The sequence below is a fragment of the Corticium candelabrum genome, chromosome 17 (assembly GCF_963422355.1).
Source record: "Corticium candelabrum chromosome 17, ooCorCand1.1, whole genome shotgun sequence".
Taxonomy (NCBI): Eukaryota; Metazoa; Porifera; class Homoscleromorpha; order Homosclerophorida; family Plakinidae; genus Corticium; species Corticium candelabrum.
In genome coordinates this window covers 5281660-5295243 of record NC_085101.1, presented here as the reverse complement: position 1 = coordinate 5295243, position 13584 = coordinate 5281660, and the positions used below count along the sequence as shown (strand labels likewise).

The window sequence follows — 13584 nt, the reverse complement described above, 5'->3', positions numbered from 1 at the left end:
ATTCTTCGAGATGTCTCAGCCAAACTTGAAGGCACACCATACACCATTATGGTAGACGAAACCACTGACGCAAGTACCCAGGAGCAGGTTGTAATAGTTCTACGATGGGTGGATGAAGACCTAGAGCCTCATGAGGATTTTATTGGGCTGCACATCACTGCTTCAACTGATGCTAAGTCCATTGTAGCAATTATCAGGGATGTTCTTGTTCGTATGAACCTTAGTCTGACCAACTGTCGTGGTCAGTGCTATGATGGTGCAGCTGTGATGAAAGGATGTCTATCAGGAGTTGCTGCTCAACTCACTCAACATGAACCACGAGCATTGTTCACTCACTGCTATGGTCATAGCCTCAATTTAGCCTGCCAAGACACCATCAAAGACATAATCCCTATCAAATATGCCCTTGACACAACATTTGAACTGTCAAAACTTCTCAAGTACTCAGCAAAAAGAAAGTCTGAGTACAAGCGACTTCAAGCTGAGATGGCTCCTCAAGACCCTGGATTTAGGACACTATGCCCTACGAGATGGACCGTTCGAGCAGATTCTCTACAGAGTGTTATGCAAAACTTTTCGGTCATCCAATCCAGCTTAGACAGTTTTGCAGATATGGCAAAACGAGACCCAGAGATGTCTGCTCGGTGTACTGGTGTTGCTGCTCAGTTTTCTTCATTTGACTTTCTCTTTGGAGTAGCATTAGGAGAAAAAGTCTTGAAGTTGGTTGACAATCTGAGCAAAGCTCTTCAGCACAAGAAGATGTCTGCTGCACAAGGTCAAGTGTTAGCAGAACTTACCATCAAATCTCTTGCACTAATGCGTACAGAAACTGAATTCTCAAATTTCTGGGAAAAGTTGATAGAGAAACAAAGCAAAGAAGATGTTGCAGAGCCTTCCCTTCCTCGGAAAAGGAAGCGTCCTTGCCGATATGATGAAGGAAGTTCGGGACACTTCGCAACATGTATAGAAGATCATTACCGGGTTATGTATTTTTCCGCTTTCGATATGGCAATTCAGTCTATCAAAAGCAGATTTGACCAGCCACACTATAAGATATACAGCAAGCTTGAATGCACACTTCTGAAGGGCGCTGCTGGAGAGAGCTATACGGATGACCTGTCTAGCATACAGGAGTTGTACTGCACAGACTTTGACAGCAATATCCTCCAGACGCAGCTATTGATACTGTATTCTCACTTTAGAGAAACGGCAGTCACACCAGCCCTGATGGATGTTGTGGACTATGTTAAGTCACTAGGGAAACCCGGCCAACTGCTGTTGTCTGAGGTGGTCAAACTTATACGCTTGATCCTTGTTGCTCCTGCAACAAATGCAACTAGTGAAAGAACGTTCTCAGCTCTCCGCATTGTTAAAACATACCTTCGGTGCACTATGACACAGGCAAGGTTAAATCACCTTTTAATGTTGCATGTGCACAAAGAAGCATGTGATAGTCTTGATCTAGAACTATGCATAGATGATTTCTGTAGGGAATCAGAACACAGAAGAAACATTTTTGGCTCAATGTAGATTTACGTACAGAAATAGCCTTGTAAGGTTTGACACATGTTGTTCTAGTAGTTACTAAGTGTTAATCTTGCGTTCTCTGTATGGTATTCAAGCTTTTAGAGAAATGTTTAGCGTGCGTTAACCGTTATATGATCACGCCCACCTAGCGCGCGTTAGGCCGGACCACTTTAAATTTGCTTCCGACGCCTCTGTATTTGATGACATGCAGTTGTTTTATTATATAACCGACATTTCAAAACACATCCATGGTTGATACGCTAAGAGTCACCCAAACTACAAACCTACTAACAGAATACATAACAAATGTTATGAGAGAAAACGCATACAACCAGCAGAGCACATACAAACTGTCACCGACCCAGCAACCAGCACCACCTAACACATCTACCATCTACACTTAAGCAGCAAATTGAGTGTCACCTCCACATCATGTTACCTCACAATCAGTACTCCGGATAGGTCGCTGGAGGTTTGACATCACCACCTGGATATTCCGGAGGAGGGTAGAACGATTGCTGAGGATATCCCTGGGGAGGGTACCCCTGGGGTGGATATCCCTGGGGAGGATATCCCTGGGGTGGATATCCCTGAGGAGGATAACCCTGAGGTGGATAAGCAGATTGAGCAGCCTGCTGCTGTGAAGACGTCACCACACAGACATTCTGTGTAGGAGCTCTTGTAGTAATAATTGTCCGTCTCTGAAGGTATACTCGTCGACGCCACACACCAACGCCCACAGCGATGGCAATAAGAACAATAACAGAAATAACAATCACGGCCTGCAAGTAGACAACTCCACTTCAGTACTGATGATCAACACAAGAAACGTGCAAAGTTGGATATCTTACCACCACCCACGCATGTAGAGCACAAGTGCAGCAGTTGCTACTGTAACTATTGCAGCAACAGCCCGTGCAACTATACAACAAAAACTGATTTAGACGTTATTACCCACAACAGTAAAGCTTGTGCAGGCTGGCATTACACATGAGAAGACATCTGGTTGTTAAGTACAGTACAATAGCAGGAGATTTACATCTGATGATTTAAAAACTCAATATATTGTATTACTATATAGATAATACGTAATTAATATTGAAATATATTATTACAAAGGTAACAATATTAACTTATTATTAATATCAATAACTTTTAAATATTTTCAATTTCGTACATCTCAGTTTAACACGGAACTGAGTATTTTGGCATGCCAATTAAGAGTCCTATTTAAATATCTTAATATAATATCAATAAAAAGTATTAATTAATATTAATAACTTAAAATTTAAGTTATATCAAAATTGAAAGACATATTTCAATAATAATTATATTTATTATTTATGTATATTAATCAGTCTCAAACTTGCACATCAGTTCTTTTTTTGCTATGGCAACGCCACGATTAAAACAAAACGCGGCAATAAAAACGAGCGCATGCGCTCCATTCCAATTGTCCCTTGCCCTACTGTAACCCTAACGCATGCGCGCCTCGGGTTAATCGCTTACTATCGACTGCTGTATCCACTGCTACACCACTCTCCAGCATTCTGCAAACAAAACAATATAACCCGGATGTCAGATCACGAATGACGTCACACCAATGCAAACGCAATAGAACCAGCTAGCAACCCAACAGTCAACACGACAACAATCCTTACCCCTCAATCACACGGTAACTCCTGTAACGATCTGTACTGTTTCTTTGGCACAGCGTGAACACAAACACAACTCATAGCCTCGAACTTCCAGACCAGCGCGCTCTCTGGTCTGGAAGTTCGAGGCTACACAACTCCTTGTCTACTGTCTGTTCCCCATAAGTGTGAACTTTGAAAATCATCAATATCTCTGCTGTTTTTTGGACTTTCGCGATGATCTCGGTATTGTTAGAAACCGCTAGGTCTGGCATTTCTGTTTATCAAATTATCTAAGCCTTTCCTACAAACGAAACGGAAGGATAATACTTGTGCATATCAAACACAAACGGGTGGAGCAATGGCTATTATCCAATTATCTTGTAAGACCAACGGATCAGCAACTGGAACCATTTAAGATAATTGGTATAACATGGTCCAACTGGAGCAGCTCTTAGTGCTCTAATGAGTACACCTGGTGTGACCTATACTCATTACTCACATCCGAGTTCACGCTTACCGGGAACAGACAGTAGTGATTGCTAACCGCACACGTGTTCCTCTGAGCACGTGACTGACGTCACAACGCTAATTGAAAGCTGCGAGTCAAAGGAACGGGACTTTGAAGAAGTCACGTGACTTACGAGGAGCGGTATACTAACGGGGTTCTATTTGCCTCAAATCTCTGTGGCTTGCTGACTATGTACGCCAAAAAATGACCATATATGGGTGTCACGCTTCAGGAATGTATGGTATGCAAGCGAGTGACCAATCACGACGCATTATTCTTCTTTGCGTCGCACGCAGCAAGGAGGGACAATGGCTGGGCAGCCAATCACTACGCGCTGTTCGACATGAGAGAACATCTAGCTAGAAAGACGTCAATTTTTGATCAGAAACAACAGAAACGTTGTATTTCAAGTAGCGCTACCTGAAAATCTACAAGCATCCAATCTTGCTGCCGTAGTATGCACAAACGTGAAGAGTAGTGCGCGCGTTACGTACGGGACTTCCTTACTAACGCGCGTTGCCAACTACTAATGTACGTAAAGCGATACACAAAGACATACAGAATTTATAACTATAGCTTTGGAAAAATTAGAACCGGCTTCTATCCTGTCTATGGTCGCTAGAAATAGCAGTCGGCAGCCTCGGTGTTTGGCTACACTCTGCGTACCTACACGAGACTGGTTGGGGGAAAGCTAGATTTGCTCCACTCCGGATCGAAGCTACTCCCAATGAGTATTGCTTCTTAGCTTTCGTTTGAAGAGACGCTCGACGGAGGTTCACGCATTACTAGCTAAAGAACAGTCTCGTTACATCCCGTTTTCTTTAAAATTGTAACACAACTCAATCAGTTTAGAACCCATAGGCTGTACCATACCAACGTTACGATGTTAAGACATGTCGTAGTCTCTGTATTTCCGAGGTATCTTGACTGTTCTACCGCTTGCGGTTTTCTTGTATTACAACGAGACTGTTCTATAATTAGCATTGTGACGTATGGTCACGTGTTCACAGCAACACGTGTAGCGGTTAGCAAGCACTATACAAGTTGTGTTGTGTTAATCAACTTGATGCTGTGTGCCAAAGAAACAATACAGATCGTTACAACCCCTCAAACATCAGACAAACTACCAAAGTCGTGAGCAAGTATCTAGCACGCTAGGTCGTCGGTCTTGCTAGCAGGCCTACAGTTCGGATATTCCCTCGTTCGTTGCATTCTTACCGTGAAGCAGACCGATGCCGAGAGGATCAGAATGGAAGAAATGATGAACGCCATATCTTCCGCCGGACGGATGAAACCGATAGTGTAATAGTTACTGTGATGTTAGCATTTTGTATGCATTAGACACGCCCTTTAGGCGTGGCGTATTTTTTGTTTGCGCATGCGTGCACATGCGTATTGAGCTAGCAACATTATAACGCGCGTTAAATATTCTATATATAGTGGTTGTGTTATGTATAGGTAGCGGCGGGTTGATATCAGTCTGACGTTCTCGGCCGCACTGATATCAATGAACACAAATATTGTAGCGCGCGTTATCAAATGTGTAACGCGCTTTAAATTACCTTTTTGTAATATCAATGCAACAATTTTATTTAATATTAATGTGCTATAACGTGCGCTATTCTAGTTACAATGGACGCCTTGTATTCTCGTTGTATTCTAAATAAACGAACTGTGGAAGGTGTGTGCGCGCTCTTCGATTAGCAACTCAGCCCCTTCTTTTAAAGGGGCCCCAGTTTGGGATCGTTGTTTGCTGCACGTCGTAGAAACGGTACTAATCGACTTTCCAGTGAATTGAAGACGAGTAGTGGGTTTTAGAAGCCATACTCTTGCGATGCGATGATTGCTGGTGCACTGAAATCTTTTTAATATGTTTAAATAATTAATTAATTAAGGGCGCGTTTCCACTAGTGCCTAAACCGGTCTAACAAGTGGTCTAAGCTAAACTGGTTTAAGAATTCACTTGTTTCCACCTGCACTAAACCAGTTATATTCTAAACCTAAACCGCTTTCCTAAACCCACTTCAAAGTAGGTTTAGCAAAGTGGTTTAGGTTTAACTGTCACGTGACAGTAGCGCGCTTGTTTAGATGGCTTCCCACAATGTCGTTTTGATGATATTGACTATCTTGCTGGGATAGGATTGCCCTAAAAGGGTCGTTAACTAGGGGAAAGAAAACAGTAGCAACGGAGAGAGACAAGACGGTGTCCTTGGTCACCGTCATGCAAATTCCTACTAGCAGATGCTGAATCAGTAAAAACCAACAGTTGCCCTGACTCGGCGACAAAGCAGCCCAATACTTCAAATTAAGGCGTTCCTAGAATGTTTGTTTAGCACATTCCGGATGTGCAAGGAAACAGTCGCTTTCTTGAACTGGTTTAGTTTGTAAACTCATTTCAGCTAAACTAGTTTAAGGTGCAGCTAGTGGAAACACGGCCTAAATTTATTAATAATAATTACAAAATTAGCTAAACAAATACACACATGCACACATCTAGTTGTAGATTTGTTCAGTAATGACGTAGTCGTTATTGTAGAGTTATACATTGCAGAAATTTCCAAAAGATAATTTCGAACTTAATGCATGACTGAAAAACGTCCTTGGATTGAACTATTGTGTGAATTCATGTTATTTGTTTCTGCTGTGTATGAAATCTCTACAATAACTAATATCATATGTGTGGGTGAGCAGTCATCTGTGGATGTGTACCTATATATATATATATATATATATATATATATATATATATATATATATATATATATATATATATATATATATATATATATATAAATACACACACACACACAATATATATATATATATATATATATATATATATATATATTATAGTATGCAGGCCCATAGCAAGCAAACTAAAGGTGGTCTGGCCTAACGTGCACTAACAAGCATGTGTAAAGGTAGCCTCGTACTACACTTGCCCCGTGGAGCTGCAAAATTGGTCTGAAAGTTTGAGACTACCTCGATCTAGTCGACAATTGCAAAATGTGGAGTTTGCATGTATGTGATCAATAACGTAAGCTGTCTTTTTACTAACTAGATTACTTACTTGAAATGGAAGTAGATGAAATAGACCTCTGGTAAAAGTTCACTGGCTCCTACGGCACGGGTATGTGTCTAGACACAGTAGACACTGACATGCACATATTGTGCAATACGAAGATTTACAGAAACAAATTGTTGAGCTTTTCCCTCTTTGAGCAAACTGCAACACTTTTTTCGTGTCGGCTCCAGGTTTGGAACTCTATTTCCTACACATCGTTTTTAGATACAAAACCGCAAATTGACCTTCAATTGACCTGTATGTGATGCATTAGTTCCACAACCTGTCTTCTTACGTATATAAGTTAGATCTGTATTATACTGCTGGATGTGTATAGGTTATCCTATGATTAGCGTGATAGATGGCTTTTACAAGCACGAGGGGTGGGGTTATCCGCAGACGAGTGTGATAAACGGCGAGAAGACATACATTTAGAGACCTAAGTAGTAAACAAATGAATTACAAATTTATTTAATTATATACACAGATATACATATAACAAGTACGTGAATCTGCTGTTTGTCTGTCTGTCTGTCTGTCTGTCTCAGAAATACAGACTCTGCAACTAAATAGTTTTGCAGCTCACATTCATCATTGCTCTCTAGTTTAATTACGGTTTGGTCTGCCCGTCGCTGCCTGTTAGTGGCACCAAGTACAGACTGCAATTCTACCAAATCATGGAATACAGAATATTGACAGTGTGTGTGTGTGTGTGTGTGTGTGTGTGTGTGTGTGTGTGTGTGTGTGTGTGTGTGTGTATGTGTGTGTGTGTGTGTGTAGGTTCAGAGGACCAGTCCCATGTAGGCCATTCCTGGGCTCATTATTCACCAGCACTTTGTCCATCAACAGCTTCACTGGTTTTCGTGTTCAAGCGCTCTCCTCTTCATGTATCAAACGCAATTACATTAATTAACGAGCTCTTATGAAATCGAATTAGCCTTATCCAAGCTATGAAACTGGATCCGGGGTCACCTCACTAAATGACGTTCTCGAAAGCGACCAGGCTTCTTGCGCTGGAGTAATTCTGGCAAAAGCTCCTCCTCCTCCTCCTCGTGTGATTCACTTGCGTTTAGCTCAGCGACTGCGCGGAAGAGCCTGGCTTGCGAGGCTACATGGCTAGATAGATTGCCAGAGCCGTATCTACTAGTATGTAGGTATATATAGACGGCTCTGGATTGCCACCGCCCATAGGGCGGGGTAGCAATATATCTATATGTATGTATGTATGTATGTATGTATCGTATGTATGTGTACTATGCCCTACGTATGTATGTATGTACACACACACACACACACACACACACACACACACACACACACACACACACACACACACACACACACACACACACACACACACACACACACACACATTGCAATAGAATACTGTTATTGCATAGTTGTTGATGTCATTAATCAATTAGTTATTATCTGTGAATTAAAAGTTAATTGTACTGATTGATATCACACACGCGCATGGTGTGAAACCACGTGATGTTCAAAGCCACAAGTCTTGCTATTTGATGACATGCAGTTGTTTTATTATATAACCGACATTTCAAAACACATCCATGGTTGATACGCTAAGAGTCACCCAAACTACAAACCTACTAACAGAATACATAACGACTGTTATGAGAGAAAACGCATACGACCAGCACAGCACATACAAACTGTCACCGACCCAGCAACCAGCACCACCTAACACATCTACCATCTACCCTTAATTAAGCAGCAAATTGAATGTCACCTCCACATCATGTTACCTCACAATCAGTACTCCGGATAGGTCGCTGGAGGTTTGACATCACCACCTGGATATTCCGGAGGAGGGTAGAACGATTGCTGAGGATATCCCTGGGGAGGGTACCCCTGGGGAGGATATCCCTGGGGTGGATATCCCTGGGGTGGATATCCCTGAGGAGGATAACCCTGAGGTGGATAACCCTGAGGTGGATAAGCAGATTGAGCAGCCTGCTGCTGTGAAGACGTCGCCACACAGACATTCTGTGTAGGAGCTCCTGCAGTAATAATTGTCCGTCTCTGAATGTATACTCGTCGACGCCACACACCAACGCCCACAGCGATGGCAATAAGAACAATAATAGAAATAACAATCACGGCCTGCAAGTAGACAACTCCACTTCAGTACTGATGATCAACACAAGAAACGTGCAACGTTGGATATCGTACCACCACCCATGCATGTAGAGCACAAGTGCAGCAGTCGTTACTGTAACTATTGCAGCAACAGTCCGGGCAACTATACAACAACAACTGATTTAGACGTTATTACCCACAACAGTAAAGCTTGTGCAGGCGTTACACACATACACATGAGAAGACATCTGGTTGTTAAGTACAGTACAACAGCAGGAGATGTACATCTGATTTAAAAACTCAATATATTGTACTAGATACATGACCCGTCCTTCGTACGGGCAGAGTACTGTAGCGTTATGATGGAAGACTCAGTTTGAGCGCATGTAGACACGTCATGTGCAATTTTTTTGGTAGAAATTGACACACTCCCTGTGTGGATTCAGTTCGAATGACTGGTGTGGATGTCTGTTCGAATAAACTGGAATGTGCTAATTAGTTAAAATCCCTTTGAAGACAAATAAAAACTTAACCGAGTGTCCCATTCAGAGAAATTTGCAGCGACTTTTCCGTTTAAAGATACATACATATCTGGGCAACAGAAACTTGAAAGTCAAATGCAGTTTCTTACTCACCCATAGGATACATGCAGTAGCTTGACATGCAGCATGCATGATTAGCGCACTGTTTGCTCTCCATTTTCGATGTTTTCACAATCCTGGTGTAGCGCTCGGTGCAGGAAACGTGTAGGTTGGATTCAGTGCAAATGCAGTCACACGTCTCTTCAGTGAGTCTTCTCGGAGCCATTTCAACAGTCCTAACGGATGTTATCACTTCGAAGATGTTGCTGCCATTGCAGGAAACAGGCGAATCAAATGTGGCAGGTATTCGGCAAGCGTACTCAGAAAAACCGAAGATAGGCGTATTTCTACATACCCAGATATCCTAAACAAAAATATCTTGTCGTTTTTGACGTCGCCGGTAATAAACAACATGCTCCGTGCATACCGTCCAAGGTCAGCTTAATTTTGGTGGAGGTCCAATGAGCTGTTGTAGAGCAATTCGCTTGCGAGTGGATGCGAGTCCTCCTGCATGGGATACTTTAAAATATACTCAGCACGTTTCCAATCTATACGCACTGACCATTGGACCTCTACGTCTTTGCTCCGAACGTAGTTTGATGTTATCCAATGCGCGCGAGTAGAGGCGAGTCCTCCTTCGATATTAAATAATATACTCAGCACGTTTCCAACCTACCTACGCTCTGAACAATATTTCTTTAGGAACTCTTATCTTTTTGCTCTGGATGTAGTTCTACAGCTTGCTCAGATAATGCAGTGTGATGGGACTGCTGGATAGCTATAGTATTGTGACGTAACAATGGCATGTGAACAAACAATGGATATTGAAAGTGAGTATTGCACTCTTAGTTATGAGAAAACAAAACTACCCAATGAGACTGAGTTCAAGTAACGGAACTTCCTTCAAATTGAGTCTATCAGGGGCATTCAGTTTTCTTCTTGAACGATGAACAGTATTATGTCGTTGTATGATGCAACCCCAAAAGGGGACCCGACTGAAAAAGCTGGAAGATGACGCCACTCTGCCCATGTTCTTACCCATGTTGAGTTACGTTTGTACCCCAAATTTTAGCCTCATGGGTGATCCAGTCTAGCCGGCTATCGAACTTATATATATATATATATACAAACACCGTCAATTCTAGATAGTAGTATAGATAGATAGATTACTATATAGATAATACGTAATTAGTATTGAAATATATATTATTACAAAGGTATTAATATTAACCTATTATTAATCAATATTGATAACATTTAAATATGTTAATATAATATCAACATTGAAATAAAAAGTATCAATTAATATTAATAACTTAAATACTTTAATTTATATCAAAATTGAAATAAGACATATTTCAATAATAATTATATTTACCATTTAGGTATTGCACATCAGTTCTGTTGCTATGGCAACGCCACGATTAAAACAAGAACGGCAATAACAATGAACGCATGCGCACCATTCCAATTGCCCTTGACCGCACTACTGTAACCCTAACGCATGCGCGCCTCGGGTAAATCACTTACTATCCGTAGGAGAATCCATTGCCACAGTACTTTCCGGCATTCTGCAAAACAAAACAGTATAACCAGGATGTGAGATCACTGATGACGTCACACCAATGCAAACGCAACGGAACCAGCTAGCAACGGAACCAGCTAGCAACAGAACCAGCTAGCAACCCAACAGTCAACACCACAACAATCCTTACCCCTCAATCACGCAGTAACCCCCTCAAAAATCAGACGAACTACCAACGTCGTGAGCAAGCACGCTAGGTCGTTGGTCGCTTTGTGAGCATCTCAGCTTGCTAGCAGGCCTACAGTTCGATATCCAGCATTCTTACCGTGAAGCAGACCGATGCCGAGAGGATCAGAATGGAAGGAATGATAAACGTCATGTCTTCCGCCGGCCAGATGAAACCGCTCGGGTTAACTGTGATGTGACGTAACACGCGTAGATATTTGTATGTTTAGACACGCCTTTTAGGCGTGGTGTAATGTTTGCGCATGCGTGCACATGCGTCTTGGGTTAACGACATTGTAACGCGCGTTAAGTATTTTATATATGGTTGTTGTGTACACAAAACGGATTAGCTTACCGTGGGCATGACTGTTCCAGATTTCTTACAGTATTTCCTAATAAGAATTTTTTAGGAATCTGGTAGAATATGTAGTGTGCTTAAAACTAATTTTACATCAAGTATGCATTGTCATTTATTTTATATTTTATATTTAATTTTATATTTAATTTTATATTTAATTTTTATTTAGTTTTATATTTAATAATTTATACTTAATTTATATTAATTTTGTATTTAATTTTATATTTAATTTTATATTTAATTTTATATTTAATTTTTATTTTAATTTTACATTTAATTTTTTACTTAAAATTAAATATAAAATTAAATATAATCCACACACACTTTGCAAAACGTGCCCTGCACAACAACAGTTGAGTGCTATTTTTAGTTACAAATCTTTACAAGGCAATGACGTCATGACATCATCTTTACGTCACAAGTTGTGTACCTGGTAGTGCCTTACGTGAATAGGTTGTAGTTGTTACATCCTTATTTTCACCCGATCGTCGCTCCGTCGCGGCTCGTTCTGCCGTTTTCCGGCCTCGTCAACCTTCCTTCTTTCATCGATCTCTCGAACTGACGCTCGAGATGAGAGAAACGCTGAGAAAACTGAAGCTTTTGTTGTGGAAGAATTTCACTCTGAAACGGCGCCAACCGGTAAGAACGGCGCATCCCATTACAACCATTCTTTCATAAAAACGTCGCTACGACGTTGGACTGTCGATCTCTGCGCGATTTCGCTCGCATTTTTGATCGAAATTTGCCATCTTGTTGTGAGTGTCCCAAGTCACGTGTGTGTAACACTTGAGTTTAGATCTCGTTGTGTGAGCATGGAAAACGAATGACTAGCTGATTATGTGGCCGACGGCAGTGTTTAGGTGTCTGTGTCTAGACATGTTGGGATGATGTGATTCTGTTGCATTACTGTGTACATGTTTGTCTGTTGATTTGTACTTCCGGCGTACTCTCTCTTCCTGTGTACTCTCTGAGTCAGCATTCTCACTGTACTTGTACTCGTAAAGGATTCTTTCCTATCTGTACATAAGCTAAGTTGTAGTGTTGTTATAATTAATTAGTATTACAATTTAAGTTGATATTAATATTTATTTCAATATTGATATATTAATGTTAATATTAATATGCAAATTTAATATTATTATTGATATTAATATATAGTAATATTAATAGTAATATTAAATATATCAATAACAATATTAAATTTGTATCTTAATAGTAAATGTTGATATTAATATACAAATTTAATATTACTATTGATATTAATTTATAGTGATATCAATAGCAATATTAAATTTGTATATAAATTTGTATATTAATATACAAAATTTAATATTACTATATACAAATTTATATACAAATTTAATATTACTATTGATATTAATTTATAGTGATATCAATAGCAATATTAAATTTGTATATAAATTTGTATATTAATATACAAAATTTAATATTACTATATACAAATTTATATACAAATTTAATATTACTATTGATATTAATATATAATAATATCAATACTAACATTAAATTTGTATATTAATATACAAAGTTAATATTAGTATTGATATTGATTTATAGTAATATTAATACTAATATTAAATTTCTATATTAATATTAATAGTAATAGATCATTCTAACATGTCATATATTAGCCTCAATATTCAAGACTGCTTTCTGCACGTGATGGGAGGTAAGTCTAGGAGGAGAGAAAAAAGCAATCTGGGGACATCTCTATTGTAAGTGACTTCAGAAAAGGCATAACTGCTCAAGTTCAGAAACATTCGCTCCAATCAAAACCATTGCTGAAAATGGCCAATGTAGACAACTGCTGACGTCAACGAGTACTTTGTAATTATCTCTAAGCAATTCTCAGACGACTGTAATAGCACAGTGGGGTGCAGCTAACACAAATGTGATGCGCTACTTGTTTTGCTCCTGATGACATGATAACTCAGCGAATGCTTGTCAGACGTTACTAGATGATAAAGCCATTGCTGCGGCTGTGTCCGACTACTTTGTCTACTTTTGGTGTCGAAGCCTTGAAGACCCTTCAACCGCT

General features: G+C 40.0%; 4 protein-coding genes across 7 annotated transcripts in view; 2 read left to right on the top strand and 2 right to left on the bottom strand.

Moving 5' to 3' along the window:
* Nucleotides 1-213: 213 nt before the first annotated feature.
* On the top strand, nt 214-1530 carry LOC134192901 (zinc finger MYM-type protein 1-like). The gene has a single exon (XM_062661656.1). The coding sequence runs from the start codon at nt 214-216 to the stop codon at nt 1528-1530; it is 1317 nt and encodes a 438-aa protein (XP_062517640.1).
* Nucleotides 1531-1721: 191 nt separating this feature from the next.
* Nucleotides 1722-4961, bottom strand: LOC134193172 (proline-rich protein 2-like). Of its 3 annotated transcripts, none has more exons than XM_062661974.1 (5): nt 4891-4952; nt 3037-3077; nt 2379-2448; nt 1967-2309; nt 1722-1914 (listed from the first exon to the last, which is right to left on the bottom strand). In XM_062661974.1, the coding sequence occupies exons 1-4, from the start codon at nt 4942-4944 to the stop codon at nt 1974-1976; spliced, it is 501 nt and encodes a 166-aa protein (XP_062517958.1). In that variant the 5' UTR covers nt 4945-4952; the 3' UTR covers nt 1722-1914; nt 1967-1973. The 3 variants fall into 3 exon arrangements, with proteins under 3 accessions (XP_062517958.1, XP_062517959.1, XP_062517957.1); XM_062661975.1 differs by having other exon boundaries at nt 1722-1905; XM_062661973.1 differs by having other exon boundaries at nt 1722-2309; nt 4891-4961.
* A 3288-nt stretch (nt 4962-8249) lies between these two features.
* LOC134193009 (TM2 domain-containing protein DDB_G0277895-like) lies at nt 8250-11410 on the bottom strand. Of its 2 annotated transcripts, XM_062661788.1 has the most exons (5): nt 11268-11410; nt 10948-10988; nt 8930-8999; nt 8503-8860; nt 8250-8446 (listed from the first exon to the last, which is right to left on the bottom strand). In XM_062661788.1, the coding sequence occupies exons 1-4, from the start codon at nt 11319-11321 to the stop codon at nt 8510-8512; spliced, it is 516 nt and encodes a 171-aa protein (XP_062517772.1). In that variant the 5' UTR covers nt 11322-11410; the 3' UTR covers nt 8250-8446; nt 8503-8509. The 2 variants fall into 2 exon arrangements, with proteins under 2 accessions (XP_062517772.1, XP_062517771.1); XM_062661787.1 differs by having other exon boundaries at nt 8250-8860; nt 11268-11409.
* A 554-nt stretch (nt 11411-11964) lies between these two features.
* Nucleotides 11965-13584, top strand: part of LOC134192900 (phospholipid-transporting ATPase ABCA1-like) — a gene marked incomplete at its 3' end in the record, with an annotated part of 22819 nt that continues 21199 nt past the window's right edge. The window contains exon 1 of the mRNA XM_062661655.1: nt 11965-12164. Within this exon, the coding sequence (XP_062517639.1) occupies nt 12096-12164 (69 nt within the window). The remainder of the gene's footprint in view (nt 12165-13584) is intronic.